This window comes from Sceloporus undulatus, chromosome 4 (genome assembly GCF_019175285.1).
Source record: "Sceloporus undulatus isolate JIND9_A2432 ecotype Alabama chromosome 4, SceUnd_v1.1, whole genome shotgun sequence".
Classification (NCBI taxonomy): domain Eukaryota; kingdom Metazoa; phylum Chordata; class Lepidosauria; order Squamata; family Phrynosomatidae; genus Sceloporus; species Sceloporus undulatus.
Window position 1 is genome coordinate 223,152,402 of NC_056525.1, and position 21,960 is coordinate 223,174,361.

General features: G+C 43.7%; 1 protein-coding gene across 2 annotated transcripts; it reads right to left on the reverse strand.

Annotated features, from left to right (window-relative positions):
- Positions 1-6,117: 6,117 nt before the first annotated feature.
- On the reverse strand, positions 6,118-21,949 carry KLF10 (Kruppel like factor 10). Of its 2 annotated transcripts, XM_042465385.1 has the most exons (5): positions 21,779-21,949; positions 12,649-12,885; positions 11,352-12,261; positions 7,890-8,150; positions 6,118-6,429 (listed from the first exon to the last, which is right to left on the reverse strand). In XM_042465385.1, exons 1-4 carry the CDS (start codon positions 21,926-21,928, stop codon positions 7,891-7,893), a joined length of 1,557 nt encoding a protein of 518 aa, XP_042321319.1. In that variant the 5' UTR covers positions 21,929-21,949; the 3' UTR covers positions 6,118-6,429; position 7,890. The 2 variants fall into 2 exon arrangements, with proteins under 2 accessions (XP_042321319.1, XP_042321318.1); XM_042465384.1 differs by lacking the exon at positions 6,118-6,429 and having other exon boundaries at positions 7,097-8,150; positions 21,779-21,948.
- Positions 21,950-21,960: the final 11 nt, after the last annotated feature.

The following is a 21,960-nucleotide window of genomic DNA, read 5'->3' on the forward strand; positions in this document are numbered from 1 at the left end:
AGGTCATCCAAGGATACACACTCAGCAAGTCTCCAGTTTCATTTATGAATCTGTCGGCTAAGGAATTTCCACCGATTGCCATGCCTTTATTGGGATGGCATTGTGAGCAATTTGATGTGTGGGTGTTTCTCTTATAAATGGTTTGCATAGTTTGGAGACCTGAATAATGTTATCGAGCTGTGTGAAGGTGCCACACAGAGTATCTGACAAACACTTTTCTCTGTTTTCATAAAATCAAATGAATTGAGCAAGGAGGATTAGCCAGGCACTCAACAAGGAAACAAGGAAAACTCATTCTAATATTGGACAAAGTGAGGTAGTTACCTCAGGCAGCAGAAGGTGGGAGACAACAGCAAGATATTGGAGGATATTGCTACATGACACACAACTTGCCCTACACTGTTCCTTCCACTGTGACCAAAGATGGTCTCCTATGAGTAGTATGGAAGTAAGATTCAACAGTCAGTCAAGTCTACTTTTGTACCTTAAATAGGAAGAGATGCCATCTTGCCCTTCAGTTCATACAACAAAATGTTTGAGGCTGGGTATGAATGCAGCTGTAGCTACATACATCTAATCATTCTAATGTCAAAACAGGCCCATGTTTTCATACACTTATTACGCCAGAGATGTTGATTATACATCTTTGGCTCTAAGTGGGCACCTCATACAAAATCAGATTTCCTACTTGCACTAGTGATGTTCTGCTGTTGGTGTAAACCACAGGTGGGAACAGTACAGTCGTCCAGATGTTGCTGGACTGCAACTACTAGAAGAAAAGTGGGGTATAAATTCTGTAAGTAAGTGAGTAGATAAGTAATTAAGTAAGTAAAAACCCCTTGCATTCTTCACCTTTTGATATGCTGCCTAGGCCTGCTAGGAGTTTTAGCCCAAAAATATCTTACAACAACATCTCTGTTGTAAGGTTGCCATGAGCAATAACTGGTACATGGTAATGACATACCAATGTGGATTCATGATCAGAGCCTGGAAAGTTACTTTTGGAAATTAGTTACAATCATAATTCTAAAGCTTTAAGAAGTACTTAGCTGCCTTTACTGCAACAATTTGTAAAAAGTAACACTTCATTTTCCAGTTTCTCAAAAGCATCTGAATTAGTTACTCCTGGTTACATTAAATGGTACACAACACTAGCTTGTGACACAAAACACTCCCTTGTTTCTTTTTGCCTCAGCTTCCCCAACAAAGTGCATAGAAGCAGCCCAAACTGTCATATGAATCATGGTGTGCCTCCATAATTTAGTGAGGTCATGTCCTCATATCTTTAAATGTAACTTAAAAGCTACAATTTTTTAATCAAAAGGTGTGAGATTATTCTCTGATTATCTTTTGGTACGTTACAGGCATAATGTAACGTTATAGTTTTGTTATTAGAAATGCAATTATTTACAAGTAGCTAGCAGGGGTAGGCAACCTTTTTGAGCCAGGGGCCGGGTTGCTGTCCCTCAGACAACTGGGGGGCCAAAGCCGGGGGGGAACTTCCACCCTCCGGGGGTGGGGCCATTTGCCGGGGTGGAGCTTCCACCCTCCAGGGGCGGAGCCGCATGCCGGGGGCGGAGCTTCCACCGAAGCCCTGCGGGGGGGAGGAGGAGGCGTGTGCCCGCCCTCTCCTCCTCGGTCTCTTCCTTCAGCTGAATGGGCTACAAGGGGCCATTTCGGCCGAAGGGGAGGGAGGCCGAAGGGAAGGGCTTGGGCACCTGTCCCAGGCCCTGCCCTTCGGCTCTTCCCTTCGACCGAAAGGGCTCCAAGGGGCCCTTTCGGCCGAAGGGAAGGGCTTGGGCAGGCCGCCTCCATGGGCTCCCCCACGGCCCTTGCGGCCCTAGGCCTCTCTATCCGGAGGGAAGCCTGGAGCCGCATGGGCCGAGAAGGAGCCTGCGGAAGCGGCAGCAGCAGGACCGGGCTGGGGTCGGTCCTGCCACCTCGCCGGGCCGGATCCAGGCCGGGGGTTGCCAACCCCTGAGCTAGTTATTTATACAGTATATACAGTTAGACCTCTGTATCCACAAATTCTTTATCGACGGACTGAACCATCCATGGCTTGAAAATATTCAAAACATAAATATAAATTCCAAAAGCAAACCTTGTTTTTGCCATTTTAGATAGTGACACATAAGTGGCTCACTGTAGTTACTCCCAAGCAATGATGTAGTGGTACATTCTGAAGAGCAGGCTTTATCTTGGACAGTTGCTATAGCAAACCTCCATAGAAAGTCTGAAAATACATATGTCTTGCTGATCTAAAACCATTTCTTGTACTGTTTATCTTTACCAGGAACAAACCTTTTGTAAAGCCTTACACCAATATGGCCCATAACAATGCATGATTGCTGGGGAAATTTATTTTCCCTCCATCTACTTTGGGGATTGCAGCTAAACTCAGGCGGGAAGGGAAGAAGGTATGCACATGTGTGCATACATCCGCTCATAACTCCATAGTCTTTGTTATTTAAAACTTCCTGGGTCTTCTCCCATGAGCCCTGGCTCCATTAGACTCTGTTTCCAAGCTCTGTTCTTGATGTCTATATACTTTCAGGATCAATGCACATAAAGGAATTTAGTAGTCATTCTGGGTGTATCTACACTGTAGAAATAATGCAGTTTAACACCATTTTAAATGCCACAGCTCCATCCATTTGTGAAGCACCACCACTCTTTGACAGAGAAGGCTAAAGACCTTGTAAAACTACAAATCCCAGGATTCCGTAGGATGGAGCTACAGCACTTAATGTGGTGTCAAACTGCACTATTTCTACAGTATAGATCCACCCTCTGTCTCCACAGGAATGCACTATACATCTGAAGTGCAGATTTTACTTAAATTGTTTGTCCTCCTATTATTTGCTAGCTGTTGGAATACAGGAAGATGAACCACTGCAGAAATACAGCTGGAGTTTCCTCTGCTCTATTCTTAGTCCTCACAGCAGCCACCAGACTTCCTGCTCCAACTCCTAGAAAGTAGGATATTCCATACTGAGAAATACTGCCTTCCATTTGGAGATGTAAATCAGGCAGCAGACTCCTCAGATATCTTTTCTTGTCCTTCTCCTCTCAGTTTCCTTTCAGGAAAGCCTATAAATCATATTATTATTATTATTATTATTATTATTATTATTATTAACCTTTATTTATAAAGCGCTGTAAGTTTACATATACATTTATACATATCTAATATATGAATGGGCAAAGATCCAAAAGAATTATGATATGCTCAGGTTTCATAACTGACATTATCACTTGGAACTCTTGTACATTACTGTTCATTTTAGGCATCTTCCTCCCTGCCCAAAGGGGGAGACAGCATCAACCAATGAGTATGGCCAAAAGCACTATTATCAAACTGTTATGGAGGTTTAAAAGTCACATGTGACTATGGAGCTAATCGCACACACTTTTGCCCCCAATCTAGGCATGGGCAGGGGACACGGGTGGCTGAGTAAAAATGCATTTTATTGCATGTCATACTGTCCTCAAAGCATCCCCATGCTATCATCTGGTGCTAAATCATCCCTGATCAGGGCTCAGGCACGTGAATTTTGAAAGATGGAAGGTTTCTGGCTGAGCAAAATCACACAGCTGAGCCTTGACTGGGGACAGCTTAGGGGCAGGTCATGGCATGGAGATGCCTTGAGGACAGTATGACATGCAATAAAATGCATTTTCACTTAGTCACACGTGTCCCCTGCCTGTGCCCAGATCGGGGGCAAATGTGTGCGTGATAAGCTCCAAAGTCCTCACTGGAAAGAAGACATTTCTAGCATAAACTTTCATGGATAGTTGCATCTGATGAAGTTGATGGTGTTCATAAAACCTTATGCTAGAAAAAGAGAGAGAAAACAACCAACTCCAATCAAAACCCTGGAGTCTGCAGAGAAATCCCCACTTAGTAACACTTGTAGAAAGTCTTCCATCCATCTGTGTTTATTTCATCTTTCCAATTAGTCCCAAAGAATCTTGGGAGCTGCAATTTAGTAATGGTGCTGAGGGTTCTTCAGCAATCCTTAGCCCTCCTTATAAAAGGACAGGTCCCAGAGGACTGGGGCTTTGTCCTAAAATTTTCCACAAGGTTCAGAACTTTGGTAGGTACTTCCAAATTGTCTGGCCTCTCTTCCTAAGCCTACACTGCTATCTTTAGACTCAATAAATAGTAGCTTATATTTTAAGTGCAAGCTGCCTTTGAGATCTCACAAATCAACAAGTTGTGTTTGTGCAATGTTTGGAATCAGGCTTTGGCCTTAATGGGCAACTATTCTCTCTGGATATGCAAGGCAAATGTATCTCTCTGAACAAATCTGGCAATATGGTGATTCAATAGGAAGTCAGGGCATTCTGGTCCTTGAGATGTGGGATATGTTATACATACATATATATACATACATACAGTTATAGAAATATCTTAATGTATGTTTAGAAACTGGCCACTCATTTACCCTCTGTAGGCCAAGCTACAGATTGGGTGGGAGATGCCGCGAACTTACTGATATTTTCAAAATTTTGAATCCCATGGCTCTTCAAGATGTTGATCTTTTACTTAAAACCTGCTCCCACTGTTTTGCATTTAACCAGAACAACAACACTGGAAGACATGAGGTTTCAATCCTTTCCTCTAATGCTGTTTTCCTTATGTAAATGCCCACATGCAAGTTGGTTTGCATTTGCTCTAGAGCCAGTGACACCATCTGGTGTCCAGAGGCATTTTTAATGCTTTGTATTGTTTTAACTTGGACTGTTTAAAAATTTTGTTAGTCACCTTGAGGAAGGCACATTATTATTATTATTATTATTATTATTATTATTATTATTATTATTATTAGGCAGCTGCTACTATAGCCCTAGGGCCCTGATAGGGCCAACACCTGGCTGCCCCTTAAAAAATGATGGCCTAGTATATTGAACAAGCCCAAATGGTGGAGTCATCTATCCGTCTATTTAATTCCCACAATGTGCCTGACCCAACAGTGTTCTGTGGCATTGTGTGCAATTATAAGAGTTGTCCAGCACTGCTTGCAGCATTACCATTTCACCCAGAGAAGCCTGCTAGGGCCTAAGTACAAGCCTAGGGCTCATACTTAGAGCACTCCTGCTAAGTCCCATGATAGAAACCCTCATTGCAGTTGGGAAGTGGATGGATGGGAAATATTATAATCAACCACTTAATGTGTACTTTGACCAGCAGACTGTGCAAGATGGCCACCCCTAGCCATTTGTTGTTGTTGTTGTGTACCTTCAAGTCATGTGTGACTTATGGCGAAGTTCTCATGGGTTTTCTTGGCAAGATTTGTCTGTGGAGATTTTAAGAGTTGATTTCCAGAAATATAAATTTTCTGCAGAACTCTTATCTGGGTTACTTTTGATACGTACTAGTTCACTCTGACCTACAAAGATCATAATCACTCTAAAATTTGGAGTCTAAATCCAGGGGCTACAAGATCCCTTTGCATACTAAATCCAGAACAGTCACTGTTAAGATATTTACACTTGTTAATATTGTACATCAATATGTCTGTGCTGGTTAAAATTAGCCCTAAGGACTGACTGACCCATTTGGTTTCTGAACTTGTTTGGCAATGCTCTCATATTTTAGATATTTCAAACATGTAGTACTTGATTTAGAAGCGGGGCAATGGCCTGGTTGTAGAACCTGTGACTTCTGGACTGAATAGTTATCTAATGTTAATTCATGAAGATTAGAAATGCAGAGAGAGCAATGTCTGGCAATGTTACTTTTCTGTATCCTCATTTGACAAGTGCTAATGTTGAAACCATGTCTCAACAGTTCTGTACTGTTATCAGATATTTAACATACCTGACATAACCTTATAATGGAGTTTTCTTGGCCAGATTTGTTCAGATGTGATTTACCATTGCCTTCCTCTGAGGCTGAGAGAGTGTGACTTGCCCAAGGTCACCCAGTGGGTTTCCATGGCTGAGTGCGGATTCGAACCCTGGTTTCCTATCATATGTTCAAATCACTACAACATGCTGACCAAGAGGAAAAATTGAAATTCAGCCAGAACAAATCAAATAAAAAATAGGAGTAGGAGACAAGACAAAAAGGAGACAAGACCAAAGAGAATAACAAAAAGCAAAACAAAACCCTACCAGTTTAATGTGCCCCATATATTGTTAAGAAAGCAAATGGTAAATATTGTTAGTTACAACTAAGATTTTCCATGTTGGGATCCATATTATATACCCAAATACATAGTTCAGGATACAATTTGTCATAGTCAGAGTTCATGAATAAAGTGTTAAAAATATTTACTTAAGGAAGCAAACATGAAGAAATGTTGATGTATAGTACTACCTAATTAGGACAATTGAAATTTTATGTTCATTTCCTTCAGTCAGCTCTTCACTTATTTTAAAGAGTAGTGTTGCACTGGCTTTTAAGGTAATTTTCCTTGCAAACTGTAACAAATAAAGAAAAGAGAATACATTCTTCATATTGAAGAAAATTGATTTTTATTATAAACAAGGTATAAAGTACTTTATAAGAAACATTGTGCAAATTTTTAAAGTAGTCACAAAATAGTTATTACACCACTCTCCAGCAGCTCACCTTTCTCCAATACAGCAGAAGGAAGGGGAAAATGACAGGGAAATCATGGTGTACAGTCATTTAGGGTTGACATTACAACTTTCTTTGTTTCTTACACAACTCCTCTTTTTTATTTTTATTTTAGTACAGTTTAAACTATACCTTCAAAATATAAAGGCCACTTATGCTTCTATTCTAAGCTATCTTTCCAGAGTAATATTTTAGAAAGTAGCATAGCATACAACTCTTGTCTGTCCTTCCCTCCTTCAAAAATAGAAAAGCTGCAAAGTTTCCTTTTACAATTATATTTTAAACAAAGTGCAGTTTCAAGGTTTGAAAATTCAGTGGCATAGAATCTGGAAAGTATAAATGAAACTAGTATAAGCAACTTAAAAGCAGATACAGTGGTACCTCGGGATACGAAATACCCAGGTTACGAAATTTCCGGGATACGAAAAAATCCCATTGGAAATAATTGTTCCGGGTTACGAATGTTTTTTCGGGTTACGAAGAAAATTTTTGGTGCTTTTCGGCGCTTTTTCGCACGAAACGCGGCTTTTCCCCATTAGCGCCTATGGCATTTCGGCTTACGAAGGCTTTTCGGGTTACGAAAGCGGCCGCGGAACGAATTAATTTCGTAACCCGAGGGAGCAGTGTACATCAAAAGATGGTGAAGTACTGTACTGCTAATGATACTAATTTGATGTTTTCAAAACAAATAGTGAAAATACTATCGGACTTCCATGTTACCATAATCCAACCATATATCTTAAATATATGTTTGATAACTGGTCAGAATGCTGTAGTTAACTATACTTGATATATTAAGGTGTGGAGATAAACAGGTCTAATCTCAAGCTTCTAGGTAACTTAATTTCCACTATCAATCACAATTAGATCTCAAAGAGAATAAAACCAAATCTCTCTGCTTCCAAGGAATTTATAGCACTTTTGTATAAACTGAACATTATCCCCGATTCTGTACCAGAAACTGACATTCCTTCCTGATCTTTGTTCACAATCTCTTTAAAAAGATTGTTAAACACCTGCATCCGTCTCCAGTTTATACCTAGCTGATCTATAGTGTGTATGAAGTTTCTACAAGTTTCTTGTGCTAGCATTGACACTTTCATTTCTCCTTCCTCCAAGTACAAGAAAAACCTCCTGTCTCTTAGGTCACTGGTACTCAGAAGACACACAACCAGTTCCTCTGTTTGAGCCTCTATCACAGGCTGACACGAGAACCAGACTTGCAAGCCGTTTGCCATCACTGTTGCTTCTCCAATCACAGTGACAATACTTAGTTAACAGTGTCTTCAGATGGTTTTACCTCACTGTGCAGGTGCAGAACTAGGTGGTACAACAATATCATTTAGCTTGCTCACTTCCATCTGCCAGTTTGGCAACTTCTTGACTGACAAGTGGCGCCGTGCGTGTTTGGTTAAGTGGTCGCTTCTCATGAATCTTCGATTACACATTGGGCAAGCAAATTTTTTCTCCCCGGTGTGTGTTCTACGGTGGCGAGACAGTTCATCAGAACGTGCAAACCTCCTCTCACAGCCTTTCCAATTACAACTGAATGGCTTCTCTCCTAAAATACAAAATGTAGCACAAGTGATTTTTTTTATCAATAGCAGATCAAATAGATTCTTCCTGCAACCATTGACAAATAAATAAAGGAAAAAGAAACCATTATCTGCAATGTTAATGTCATTATGCTGTGTCTATAATTTCACATAGTCCAAGAAGAAATATGGCCATATTTCAGAAGACAGAATTCAAATTATTCTCAGTCTCAAGATCACACTGACTAACTAAATTGCTAGAGAATAAATTGGATTATCTCAGAACAGTGATTAGATGACTGCTTTTAAAATCAGAAAGATTTAATTCACCTCCAATTTTTATGTTATGAAACCAAACAAGTTTATATAAGATAGTAGACTAAAGCAGCTGAGCTTTCCCCATGCAGGAGTGGGTTTGACTAAATGTTATATGTCTTCTTGTGGCAAGTAGCCAGCTCTGAATCTTTACAGGTCCAAATGCATTCTTCCTTTAGTTATCCCTACAGACAAGGAAAGCTGTAATGACTTGGTGTGTTGACATATTAATCATAAGCAGATATGGGCATGCACACATATTTGTGACAAGCCTTTTCAACTTCAAACTGCACATCTTTCCAGTTCCAGTCCTTTCTAGGATGGGTAAGTCAGTTCTACATTAAATCACTCTTCCCTTCTTAGTCTACTACAACTCTTTCTCACACAAGCATACAGGCACAGTCCAAGATGTGACTAAAATATTTTGGTCAAATGTATGTCAGAATAGTTGTAGAAACTTCTTTCTCCATGTATCTAAACTGGGGTGGGTTGGGCCAAGTGGGGAGGGTTCAGTAAATCTTTGGGGCCATTCAGGCTACCTTTTACCCTGGATCAGGAACCAAATTATGCATGTGAAATTCATTTGTGCGGGTCATTTGGAAGCGGAGTAAAAGCTGTATCTTTTTTAAAAAACGGGTCCGGCGAATATGAACTTGTCCCCAATCATGATCGGGGAAAGTTCAGGGGAGGGATTTAGGTCAGAGGGAGGGCAGAGGGTGGAACTGGAGAAAGGGTGCCATGCCAAGAGAATTGGGGTGATGGAGAAGGAAGGAGCCTTGAAAGGATGCTAAGGGAAATCGGGGTAACAGAGCAGGAGCAGGAGGAGAAGGAAAGAGCCTTGGAGAAAGGGTGCCAAGAGAGTCAGGGTGACGGAGAAGGATGAAGCCGGAGGAAAGAAGGGTACCATGGAGGGCAGCATCAGAAGGAGGAGGAGGCAGAGAAGGCAGGAGCCGGGGAAAAGAAGTGGGCCATGGAGGGCAGCATCGGGTGATGAAGGAGGAGAAGGAGAAGGAAGGAGCTGGAGGATGAGTGCCAAGAGCAATCGGGGTGGCAGATGGAGCCAGGAGTGCCAAGGGCAGAATCGGGGTAACAGGGGAGCAGGAGGCAGAGAAGGAAGGAGCCGGAGAAAGGGTCAATTCAGGGTAGGTCAAAGGGAGGGCAGGGAACGGAGCAAGCCTCTGCTCTCGGAGGCAGCTTTCTCTCTCTTTTTTTATTTTTTTATTTTTGACAGACTATGCACATGCTTTTTGCTACAGGTAGATACATATATAGATAGAATGTGTGTCTGCTTGTGTGCTACTTTCTGTTACATTAGCTTGCTCTCAGCACGGCACTTTGCAAGAGGCTTCTTTTCTAAATTATTTTTTATATGCAAATGCTACAATGCGAATGTTACAAATGTTTCTCTTTCAATTTGGCAAATTGAGGCAGAATGCTTTTGCTACTGTATGTGTCTGTAAGGAATTCTGGGGTGGCTGAGGGAAAGTAAAAGATATAGAGATGGCATCCCGAGGTGAGGTATTTATTATTATTTTTATTTTTGTTGTTGTTGTTGTATGTGTATGAGGCATTCTGGGGTTGCAAGGAGGGAGGATGCAGAGATTGCATTAGATTGCATTTTGGGGTTAAAAACGAAGGCAGGGGAAGATCCATAATCTGTAGTGACCCAAATAAACACAATGCACACACACACACCTGAAGGTTTTTAAATTTGACAGCATCTGCGCATACTGGCACCTGTTTTTTAAAAAAAAAGAAGGGGGGAAAGCACACATCTGATTGCTCAATGGCTGCAGGAAACATCACTTTGACGACAGAGGAACTGAATTTGATTGACAGCAAAGGTGACTTCATTTTAAACTGGTCCTGCAAATGTGAACTCTCTGGAAATAGCTGCACTGGCATTTAGGGGTAAATAACCCCGAATAAGGTATTTCAAAGTGGGCACTTGCTTCCGGAGGGATTTGGGAGGAGGGGGCCCAAATCTGCCCAGTTCCATCCAGCGCAAATAGGTGAGTCTGAATGGGGCCTTTATAACTCATCAAGATTATGGGAGCTTCACCAGGCTTTTTGGGTTTTGGCTGATTGTGAGGGAGCCTTGGGGCAAAACTAGCATGTTTGGCAGAGGCTTTGAATTGTTTTCAGCCAAAAAAAAAATTGTTTGAAAAAACATTGGTGCCTGAGGCTTTATGGAGATCAGAGGTTGCAAAATAGGCCTTCACTGAATATATATGGCCTGAGGGCTAAACTTTTCTTGCCCCAATCTAAATATATAATTGTTAGATTCATTAGCTATTTTGCAAGAGCAAAATAATGATTGAAAAACAAATAGATATTAGAATTTCTGCAAGTCAAAAAATGTCACAATCCTATACAGATTTACCTTGGAATAATCCCCTCTGAATTCAATGGGGCTTACTTCTCAGTACACTGGTACCCCGGGATACGAACGCGCCGCGATACGAAATTTCCGGGTTACGAAAAAAAAATATTAATTAATTATTTCCGGGTTACGAAGGTTTACCCGGGTTACGAAAAAATGCTGGCGCTTTTTAAAATGGAGCCGCGGCAGAGCCGCGGCTTTTCCCCATTAGCGCCTATGGGGATTCGGCTAACGAAAAACTTCCGGGTTACGAAAATGGCGCCGGAACGAATTAATTTCGTAACCCGGGGGACGAGTGTAAATATGTACAGGATTTCACTGTTGGTAAATTTTTCCCACACTGATGATATAAGGGATGCTGAAAGAAACAAACATATTAGTTCTGGACTTCCTGAAACATTTTCTACAGTTCTAAATGTAGTTAAGTAAAGGGGAAATCTCACCACATGAATCACAATGCAGGCACACAAACATCCACACCCTCCTGAATTTCAAAATTCTCATACTTAATGATTTCAGAATAATTTACCTGTGTGTGTTCTAACATGAGCTTTCAAGTGGGAACTCTTGAAGTACGTCTTTCCACACCCTGGATAGTTACAAACATGACTCCTTACTCTTAAAGAGTCAACAGATGGAGTGACCTTTGTTGCAGCAGGGATTAAACCTGGAGCAGGAGCAATAGGTGAGAGTCTGGTGCCATTAGGACTGATTACAGGTGCCTTTGGATTCTGAAGAACAGTCTGTGGTACAACAAACATAACAGCTCCTTTGGGAACCTGGGTTCCCATGAACACCATAGGCTGACACAGGTTTGATGTCAATTGACTGCAAGGAGTGTTGGGCACTACTGTTGTCATAACAGAGTTGTTAGCAGAGAGCGGAACCATCTGGCACACCAGTGGCACAGAAGGGACTGTCCCTGAATGCATAGGAGGTGGGGAAACTACCACTGAAGATTGCTGTGCTGACCCAAGGACAGGTACGGAGGTAACAGGTGCAGTCTGTGTGAAAGGCACTGAAGCATTTGCCAACACTGAACATCTTTTCTCTTCCATCCCTGGCACCTTGTGTTCAGAAACTGCAGCACTCAATGATACATTTTCACCAGCTGAATGTAGTTCTGGTTTGGTATTGCCTTGTTGATTGTCTTTGCTCTTGTTATCATCCTGAGAATTCAAAAAACTGGAGCTTCTTGCTGGACAAGTTCTATGATTACAAAGATGAGCATCAGCAGTGTGGCGAATGACACTTGTTGCTTGAGCTTTCACCATTCTTGGTGCTGGAACTTTTTCGGTCTCTTTAAAAGCTGTTGCTGTAAAGGCTTGTGCAGAAGTCTCAGTAGGTGACTTGTTCTGCACAGTAGATGGTGCTGGTGTTGCTGGATGGACTGCCTGAGACATTTCAAGGTCAGAAGGACTGTAGGGTGGAGTCAAACACTAGAAAGAACAAAAGCACAGTGTTTTGAGCAAGCTATTCAGTGGGCCCTTGGTATCTGCTGGGGTTTGATTCCTGGACATCCCATGTATACCAAAATTCATTGATGCTCAAGTCCCATTAAATACAGTGGCACAGTAAAATGGTGCCCCTTATATAAAATGGCAAAATCAACTTTTTGGAATACATAACTATTCAAGCCATGAATGGTTGAATCTATGGATAAAGAATCTGTGACTACAGAGCACTGACTGTACAACATAACTATTTGGACTTCAGACTGCAATCTTGTACGTGCTTATTCAGAGTAAGTGGCCATGAATTTAGTGGGATTTCCTTCTCAACAAACATAGGGCTGAGCTGTAAATCATATACAGAATAAAACTTACAAAGGTTGATATTGTAGGAAAGTCAGCAGGAGGTAGCAGGTTGTCCTCAAGTTCTTCAGATGTATCCGAAGCTGGTGTTATTGGTCTCAGTTCAACATACTTCTTGAAGTCTGACTTCCAGCTACAGCTCATGGACATCAGAGCTTCTACTGCTTCAAAATCACTGTTTTCAGGAGTATTATCCCGAGAACACTTCCTATTACACTGCTTTTTGGTAATCATCTCCATTCCTTCATCCTATAAAAAAGGAGATATTTCTTCAACATAAAGTAACAAATATATTTGAAAAATATTTACACTTATAAAAAAAATTGCAGTGTGATTGGAAAAAAGCAGACCATATGGAGCAACGCCAGTGCTTAAGAGGTTCCCCCTTTTCTCTGTTCCCTTATTCGATAGGATTTTTCCTTGTGTAGGTATCATCAAACAGCATTTGTGCTAAAGATGTACAACAGTAATCTGTCTCACTATGACTATAATCAACGAAACTTGTGGCTAGGTTAATATGCACAGACTGAGGCCTCAAATGTTCATTTTTTATTTCTACTGTGTGATAAACTTGGGAGCAGAGCTTCAAAAAGTTACAGTGGCTGTTCTGCTGGGGGATTTGGGGAGTGATAATAATACAAAATAATAATAATTTTCCCAAGCCCTCCTAGGAACAGGCTGCTGTTTTAAGCATAGATCTTTTTCCTAACTAATTCAGTTACTGAGCTAACATGAGGTTGTAACATTTCTCCTAGATTTTTAATCTACATAACATAGACTGCATCTTCACTGCAGAAACAATGCAGTTTGACATAGTTTTAGCTGCTGAAGCTCAAAGTTAGGGAATTCTGGCATTTGTCGTTTTGTGAGATATTTAGCCTTCTCTGGTGCCACAACAAACTACAAATCCCAGGATTCCATAGCACTGAGCCATGACAGCAAAAAGCTATGTCAAACTGCATTATTTCTGCAATACTGATGCAGCCATAAAAATGAAAATTGGATCCTTATTTTGCATGCTTTCCAGTTTTACTGTCTTGAGTAGCCCCACTAAAAAAAAGGATCCAGGGTCAATTAGTGGGTTTTCACAAGTGTAGGTTTTCCAAACAGAGGTCCACCCCAACCAAGGTTTCCAACTTACAAACTTTAGGTCCCAACCAGATTGCAAAAATAATCCAGTTTGAGACCACTTTAACTGCCCTGGCTCAGTGCTAGGGAATTCTTGGAATTGTAGTTTATTGTGGCACCAGAGCTCTCTGACAGAGAAGGCCAAATGTCTCGTAATACTACAGTTCCCAGAATTCCCTAGCACTGAGCAAGGCAGTTAAAGCTGTCACAAACTGGATTGTTTCTGCAGTCTGTTTTGGACCTTGATCTCTGACAGGGAAGGCTGAATATCTCATAGAATAATAGAGCTGGAAGAAACCGCAAGGGCTATCCAGTCCAACCCCTGCCATGCAGGAACTCTCAGTCAAAGCATCCCCGACAGATGGCCATCCAGCCTCTGCTTAAAGACCTCCAAAACAGGAGACTCCACTACACTCCGAGGAAGGAGTGCGTTCCACTGTCGGACAGCCCTTACTGTCAGGAGGCTCCTCCTAACGTTGAGGAGGAATCTCTTTTTCTGTAGCTTGCATCCATTGTTCCAGGTCCTGTTCTCTGGAGCAGCAGAAAACAAGCTTGCTCCCTCCTCAATATGACATCCTTTCAAATATTTAAACAGGGCGATCATATCACCTCTTAACCTTCTCTTCTCCAGGCTAAACATCCCCAGCTCCCTGAGTCTTTCCTCATAGGGCATGGTTTCCAGACCTTTCACCATTTTAGTTGCCCTCCTTTGGACACACTCCAATTTCTCAATGTCCTTTTTAAATTGTGGTGCCCAGAACTGGACACAATATTCCAGGTGGGGCCTGACCAAAGCAGAAAACAGTGGCACTATTACTTCTCTTGATCTAGACACTATACTTTTATTGATGTAGCCTAAAATTGCATTGGCCTTGTTAGCTGCCACATTACACTGTTGACTCATGTTCAACTTGTGGTCTATTTGGACTCCCAGATCCCTTTCACATGTACTTTCATTCAGCCAGGTGTCACCCATCCTATATCCATGCATTTCATTTTTCCGCCCTAAGTGCAGTACCTTACATTTCTCCCTATTGAAGTTCATTTTGTTAGCTGTGGCCCAGCTTTCTAGTCTATTCAGGTCATTTTGAATGTTGATCCTGTCCTCTGGAGTATTAGCTACTCCTCCTAATTTGGTGTCATCTGCAAATTTAATAAGGATGCCCCCAATTCTGTCATCTAAGTCATTGATAAAGATGTTGAATAGCACTGGGTCCAGGACACAGACCTGTGGGACCCCACTGGTCACTTCTCTCCAGGATGAAACTATAAATCCCACAGCATTGAGCCATGGCAGCTAAAGCAGTATCAATCTGCATTAACTCTGCAGTGCAGATGCTGCTCAATTTGCCTGTACACTTAGGGCAGTCATTCCCAAACTTCGGTCTCCTTAGTGTTATGGACTTCAGCTCTCAGAAGCCCCAGCCAGCCTGACCAGTAGCAGTTTGGAATTCTGGGATCTGAAATCTAAAACATCCAGAGAATTAAAGTTTGGGAACCCCTGACATAGGGCAACCCTATTATTATTATTATTATTATTATTATTATTATTATGGTTTTCTTAGGCACAAGGAATACTCAAAGAGGTGGTTTTGCCAGTCCCTTCCTCTGAAATACACACACAAACACAGTGTTACATTGGTATCCCAATGGGGTTTGGTTCCAGAATCTGTGGATGCTCAAGTCCCATTAAATGCAATCACATGTAAATTGTAAACGTGAATTTTATATTTAATTATCGTTCTATGTATTGTGATATAAATATTGCGTAGATCTCTTAATATGTGTATTTTATGCACCTTAATATATGCATTGTACAGTATGTCATGATTGCGTTTTAACTATGTTGTAACCTGCCTCAGCCGTGAGGAGAGTCGGGTAAGAAATAAAATAATAATAATAATAACAATGTCCCATATATAAAATGGCAAAATCATTTCAGGAGTTCATATTTATTTTGAATACTTTGAATCCATGGATAGTTGAATTCGTGGATAAAGAAGGCTGATTGTATATCATCGTCTCCAGCACCTTGTCTTGGTTGTCGGTCTCCCATCCAAGTACTGCCCAGGGCTGACCCTGCTTAGCATCCAAGATCAGAGGCGGTTCTAGCGCTCCACTCAGAACGGCGGAAAGGGAGGATTCTGTAGGAGGAACTAGGTTGCGAGGGAGAGGCAGCGCGGAAGGCAACCGGCGCTCAGCCAATGGGAGCTTCGCGAAGGAGCGCCTCAGCAACAGCAGCCGGATATTGGCTCCGCGCCCCCTTCACCTCAGAAGCCCTCTGAGGTGACTCACTCCGCGCCTCCTCGCAAACAGCACGCACTGGCTTCCTCCAGCACCGCCCACGCCCCTCGCCCATTGGCCACCAAGGTCAGGCAGGGCGGGAGCTGATTGGCTGAAGCCCGTTGAAAGTAGGTTGAAGAGGGAGGGAGGGGCGAGGGCATGTGAAAGAAGCGTGATCAGCGGCTGCTTCTTGGCGCTGAGGAAACGTGAAACAGAGGACGGCGGCGGAGGCTCCCGCAACCTTTCACCTAGTTTTCCGAAAAAGGCTCGCGCCCTCTCTTCACCCTGCCCCGCCCTCCTCTCACGCCCCGCCCACCTTTTCACTCCCATGCCCGAAGGCCAAGCTGCGCATGCGCGCAGTCAAGGAGTCAACTATGCCATGCAGGGACACAGGCGGCATCCACAAAGGAGAAATAACTCAGCTTGGCATCACTTTAACTCTTTCTGGCTGCAAGGCCATGGAATTCTGGGAGCTGGAGTTTGTTGCGGGGCCCAGAGTGGAGCTTTGCTCCGCTCTAGGAGCACAACAAACTCCAACTTCTAGAATTCCATAGCCTTGCAGCCAGACAAGTTAAAGCAGTGCCAAATTGGGTTACAGTATTTCTCCAGTGTGGATGCAGCCTCTGACTTAACAAGACAACATGGGAAAGGGATCTATGTGTCCCTATAGAGACCACAAGTTGAACGTGAGCCAACAGCGTGATGCAGCAGATAAAAAGGCCATTGCAATTCTAGGCTGCATCTATAGTAGTGTCTAGGTTCCCATGTTCAGGCAGGAAGAGGTGGTTCCTCATAGAATCCTAGAGTTTGGAGAGACACCCAAGGGCCATCCAGTCCAACCCCATTCTGCCATGCAGGAAATCTCAATCAAAGCATCACTGACAGATGGCCATCCAGCCTCTGTTTAAAGACCTCCAAGGAGGGAGAGTCTACCACTCTCCAAGGGAGTGTGTTCCACTGTCAAACAGCCCTAACTGTCAGGAAGTTCCACCTAGTGTTGAGGTGGAATCTCTCTTCCTGGAGCTTGCATCCATTGCTCTGTGTCCTAATCTCTAGAGCAGCAGAAAACAAGCTAGCTCCCTCCTCAATATGACATCCTTTCAAATATTTAAACAGGGCTATCATATCACCTCTTAACCTTCTCTTCTCCAGGCTAAAGATACCCAGCTCCCTAAGTCTCTCCTTATAGGACATGGTTTCTAGACCCTTCACCATTTCAGTCACCCTCTTTTGGACATGCTTCGGCTTCTCCACATCCTTTTTGAATTGTGGTGCCCAGAACTAGACACAGCATTCCAGATGAGACCTGACCAGAGCAGAATAGAGTGGCACTATTACTTCCCTTGATCTAGATACTATACTTCTATTGATGCAGCCTAGAATCACATTGGCCTTTTTAGCTGCTGCACCAGACTGTTCAACTTGCAGTCTACTTGGACTCCTAGATCCCTTTCATATTTACTGTTATCAAGCAAGGTGTCCCCCATCCTATCTCTGTGCATTTCCTCTGCTCTGGCATGTGGGTTAAATCTAGCTGATGGTGTAAACTGGAATAACTGGGAATCTAATAACTAACACATATGCATGTCCATTGATTCAGTTGCCATGCTCTTATTAGAATGGAGACTGCAGTCAAGAAATAAGAAGCAGACTAGGAATAGGAAGGGCAGCCATGAAAGAACTAATCAAGATCCTAAAGAGTAAAGATACACAACTGAGAACTAAAGTCAGAATCGATGTGAAATCGAAGGCTTTCGCAGCCAGCATCCATTGTTTTTTGTGGGTTTTTTGCTTTGCAGCTATTTAATTAGTGATCCGTTTAATTAGTCAGAATCGTCCAAGCCATTGTATTCTCCATCACTATGTGTGGATGTGAGAGCTGGGCAATGAAGGAAGCAGATAGGAAGAAAATAAATTCTTGTGAGGTGGGCTGGAGAAGAGTGCTGAGGATGGATACTGTGGAAGACAAACAAATCGGTCTTGGAACAAATAGCCCAAACTCTCCCTGGAAGCCAAGATGACGAAACTGAAGCCAGATCATGAGAAGGGATGACCCACTGGAAAAGGCAGTAATGCTGGGAAAGGTAGAGGGTAGTAGAAAGAGAGGAAGACCTCATGCCAGATGGATGGACTCAACCCTGAATCTGCAGGACCTGAGCAGAGCAGTGGAGGATAAGGGAGTACTGGAGGTGGCTAACCCCAGGATTGCTGTGAGTTGGGGTCTAGCGTTTGTACTTTGTTGTGGAACCAGAGCTCTCTGACAAAGACAGAAAAATAGCTCACTAAACTACAAATTTCAGAACTCCACAGCATGGAGACGTGGCAGATAAAATGGTGTCAAACTGCATTATTTCTGCAGTGCAGATTAGACCAAGGATTCTGGAGATCAGGGTTCAAATCCCCACTCAGCTATAGGAACCACTGGGCAAATCACACTCTCTCAGCCGCAGAGGGAGGCAAAGGCAAATCCACTCTGTGAACAAGTCTTGCCAAGAAAACCCCCACAATAGGGTTAGCTTTAGCACATGACAAGAGGTTGGCCCTTAATTTAAGAACCTGAGAATGGTGGATGAGACCACAGTCCTATCTAGTCCTTTATTCTTCTCAACGTGTTTCCCAGAGGAGGTCCAGACGCAGGGCAGGAATGCAGCTGCATCCTCCTAATTGGTGCCAAGGCCCAGGCAAACTCTGTACAACCCACTAATGAGTCAAGATGCAGAAACCACAGGACACGCGGCACAAATAACACAGAAAAAAGGATGCTGAAAAGTTAAGTCTCTCTCTCGCCTACAAGCCTCAGTATCCCAGGGGAAAAACGCTGCCTTTGAAGCCCTATGAATGTGTGAAAACTGTGCTCAAGCACAGAAATGGATTTCTCCTCCCAATAATTTTGTGTGACCAAGGCCTCATCTGCACTGTAGAAGTAATGCAGTTTGACACTGCTTTAGCTGCTGTGGTTCAATAATATGGGATTCTGAGATTGGTAGCTTCTTGTGGCACCAGAGCTCGCTCTCTGATAGAGAAAGCTAAATATCTTACAAACGTATAAATCCTAATATTCCCTGGAACTGAGCCATGGCAGAGTGGTGTCAGCCGGCGTTATCTCTGCAGTGCGGATGAGACCAGTCTATGAGGTCTGCTAAAGTGAAGCTAACAATGGCTCTTGGGTGGCATCTTAAAAGTTGACCAGCACTTTATTTGGCCCAAGGTTTATGCAAAATTAAGAGGAGCCAGTGTAGTGTTGTGGTTTGAGAACTGTATTATGATTCAGGAAACTTGAGTTCGAATCCTGACTCAGCCCTATGACTCCATTGGGTTGCCTTGGGCAAGTCTGACTCTCTGCCTCAGAGGAGGGCCATGGCAAAACCCCGGCTCTGAAGAAACATGCCACATGTTAGGTTGGCCTTAGTTGGAAGCAACTTGAAAGCACAAACCAAGGAAGTGTGGTGTCATGCTTTTGAGTGCTGGGATATGACTTTGGAGAGCAGGGCTGGAATGCCTTCTCTGCCATAAGAACTCTCCGCCTCAGAGGATGGCATGGAAACCCCTCTGGAGAAAACTGGGAGGAAAAGAGGGTCGCCAGGAAGGCACACAACAACCACAAACTGCTTCTGGGCCTTTTAAACGGTGTCACAAGAAACCTTTTACATAGATTAGTCTGCCCACCTCCCTTCTCCCGCAACAGAGGGCCTTATGTGTGGGGAATCCCCGCCAAAGGCTCCCTCACAGAACCAGGGGAAACCACAAGCGCCCATTCTGAGGCCGGAGCCCGGGAGGCGCGACGACGACCCTTTAGTCCCAACCCCGACCCCCCGCCATTCAAAAAGGCCTCAGTCGTTCCCTCTAATCCTCTCGGCCTTTCAATGGGAGCCAGGCACCTCAGTTCCCCCAAAACACACAGCAGAAAAATAACCCAGTTTGAGACTGCTTTAACTGCCCTGGCTCCTCGGTGCAAGGGAACCCTGGGAAATGTAGTGCGTTGTGGCACCAGAGCTCTGACGGAGAAGGCTAAATGCCTCACAAAACTACACTTCCCAGAGTTCCCTAGCACTGAGCCAAGGCAGTTAAAGCGGTCTCAAAGTGGACTATTTCTGCAGTGTGGTTTGGGCCAGCGTCAATGTTTAGACCCATGCCACTCTCTCTCGCCCCAACCCCGATGGACCTTCTTCTCCTCGGCAGCCTGGAGCCCTGCCTGCCGGGCTTCCCCTCCTTCTCTTCCCTCCTCTCTCTGCCTCCTCATCCCTGACTCTGAGTCGCAGCCGCCAGCGGGCCTCGCCCACGCTTCCCTTCACTGCTCCCTTCCCGCCTTCCTTGCTCTATATTCCCCAAAGGTCATACCAGAAGCCATGCGGGAAGGTGGGCGGTGGAAAGCCCACCCTATTCCCCCAAAGCCCCCCACATCAGTCCCTCCCTGTTCCGCCAACCCCGCCAGCTGCTTCCCCGCAGGCATCCCGACCGCAAAGGAGGACCAGGCGCCACACACACAAATGGAGGACATGATGACTAAAACCAAAAGCTTAGCAACGCTCATGGAAATGTCCCTTCATCATGCCTCTCAGTCAGGCTCCAAAAGTGGAGGACATGATGACTAAGCCAAAAAGCTTAACAACGCTCATAGAAATGCCCAGTTCACGCCTCTCAGGCTCCAAAAATGGAGGACGTTTTGGAAAATGCCATGCTGAAAAGTAGGGCGCGTCCTGGAAAAGGAGGACCTGTGTGTGAGCCAACACACACACACACATATGGATGAGGGTCTTTTGTGGGGTATCTTGCGAGTTGTCGATGAGTCCCCAAGGGGGGGGGATATTGTGTGTGTGTGTATATGCACACCCATACATACATGTATGGAAGGGGGTCTGGTTGTGAGGTAAACTCTTAAGTTGCGGATGAGTCCCAAAGAGGGAGGAATATGGTGTGTGTGTGTATGTGTGCATATACACACATACATATATACACATACAATATATGTACACACATGCATACATGTGTGTACTGTATAGAAAAGGGTCTTTTGTGGAGTAGCTTTCCAAATTGTCCATGACTCCCAAAGTGCAGGAGATGGGGGAACGTGTGTGTGTGTGTGTGTGTGTGTGTGTGTACAAATGCACACATATACATGGATCGTTTTATTGCATAAAAGCGAGATAAAACCTAGAGTTTGATTTATTTCATTTCACACGGATCTTGTGTGGGGTAACCTTAAGAACTGTGCAGGAGTCCCAAAGGGCTGGGGAGGGGGGAAGGAGCATTAATGTGTGTGTGTGTGTGTTTGTTTTTGTGTACATTCATACACAGAAGAAGGTCTTTTATGGAGCAACCTTCCAAGTTGTTGATGGGGGATATAATGGGGACACACACACCTCAAACCTCCCCCCTGCCCTTTGGGACTCAGAAAGCTAACCCACAAAATATCCTCTTCCCTATTTGCATGCACACACACATGCACTCCTCCCAAATTTTGGAAAGTTACCCCATAGGAGACCCTCTTCCATACCTGTGTATATGTGCACCGCTTTAACTCTTTGTCTGGCTCAAGGCTATGGAATTCTGGGAGTCCCTCTGGGCCCCACAACAAACTCCAACTCCCAGAATTCCATAGCCTTGAGCCAGACAAAGAGTTAAAGCGGTGCCAAACCGGGTTATTTCTCCAGTGTGGATGCAACCACAGTCTCTAGTCCCCTCCCCTACAAAAATTCATCTTGCAAGGAACCCAGGAACCCTCTGCACTGACCGTGAACTGGAAAGGAGGGGCTCCAAAGTTCAGCATGGCCCCTGCAAGCAACGCTCTCCCAGCCTCTGTGGTTGTTGACAAGCGCCTGGCCTTCTCTGCCTCTCTAGTCCCTTCTTTATTTTCCTCTTTCTCTGGCGGGCAGCTGCCCATTCAGCCCAGCGCAAGAGGAGGAGGAGGAGGAG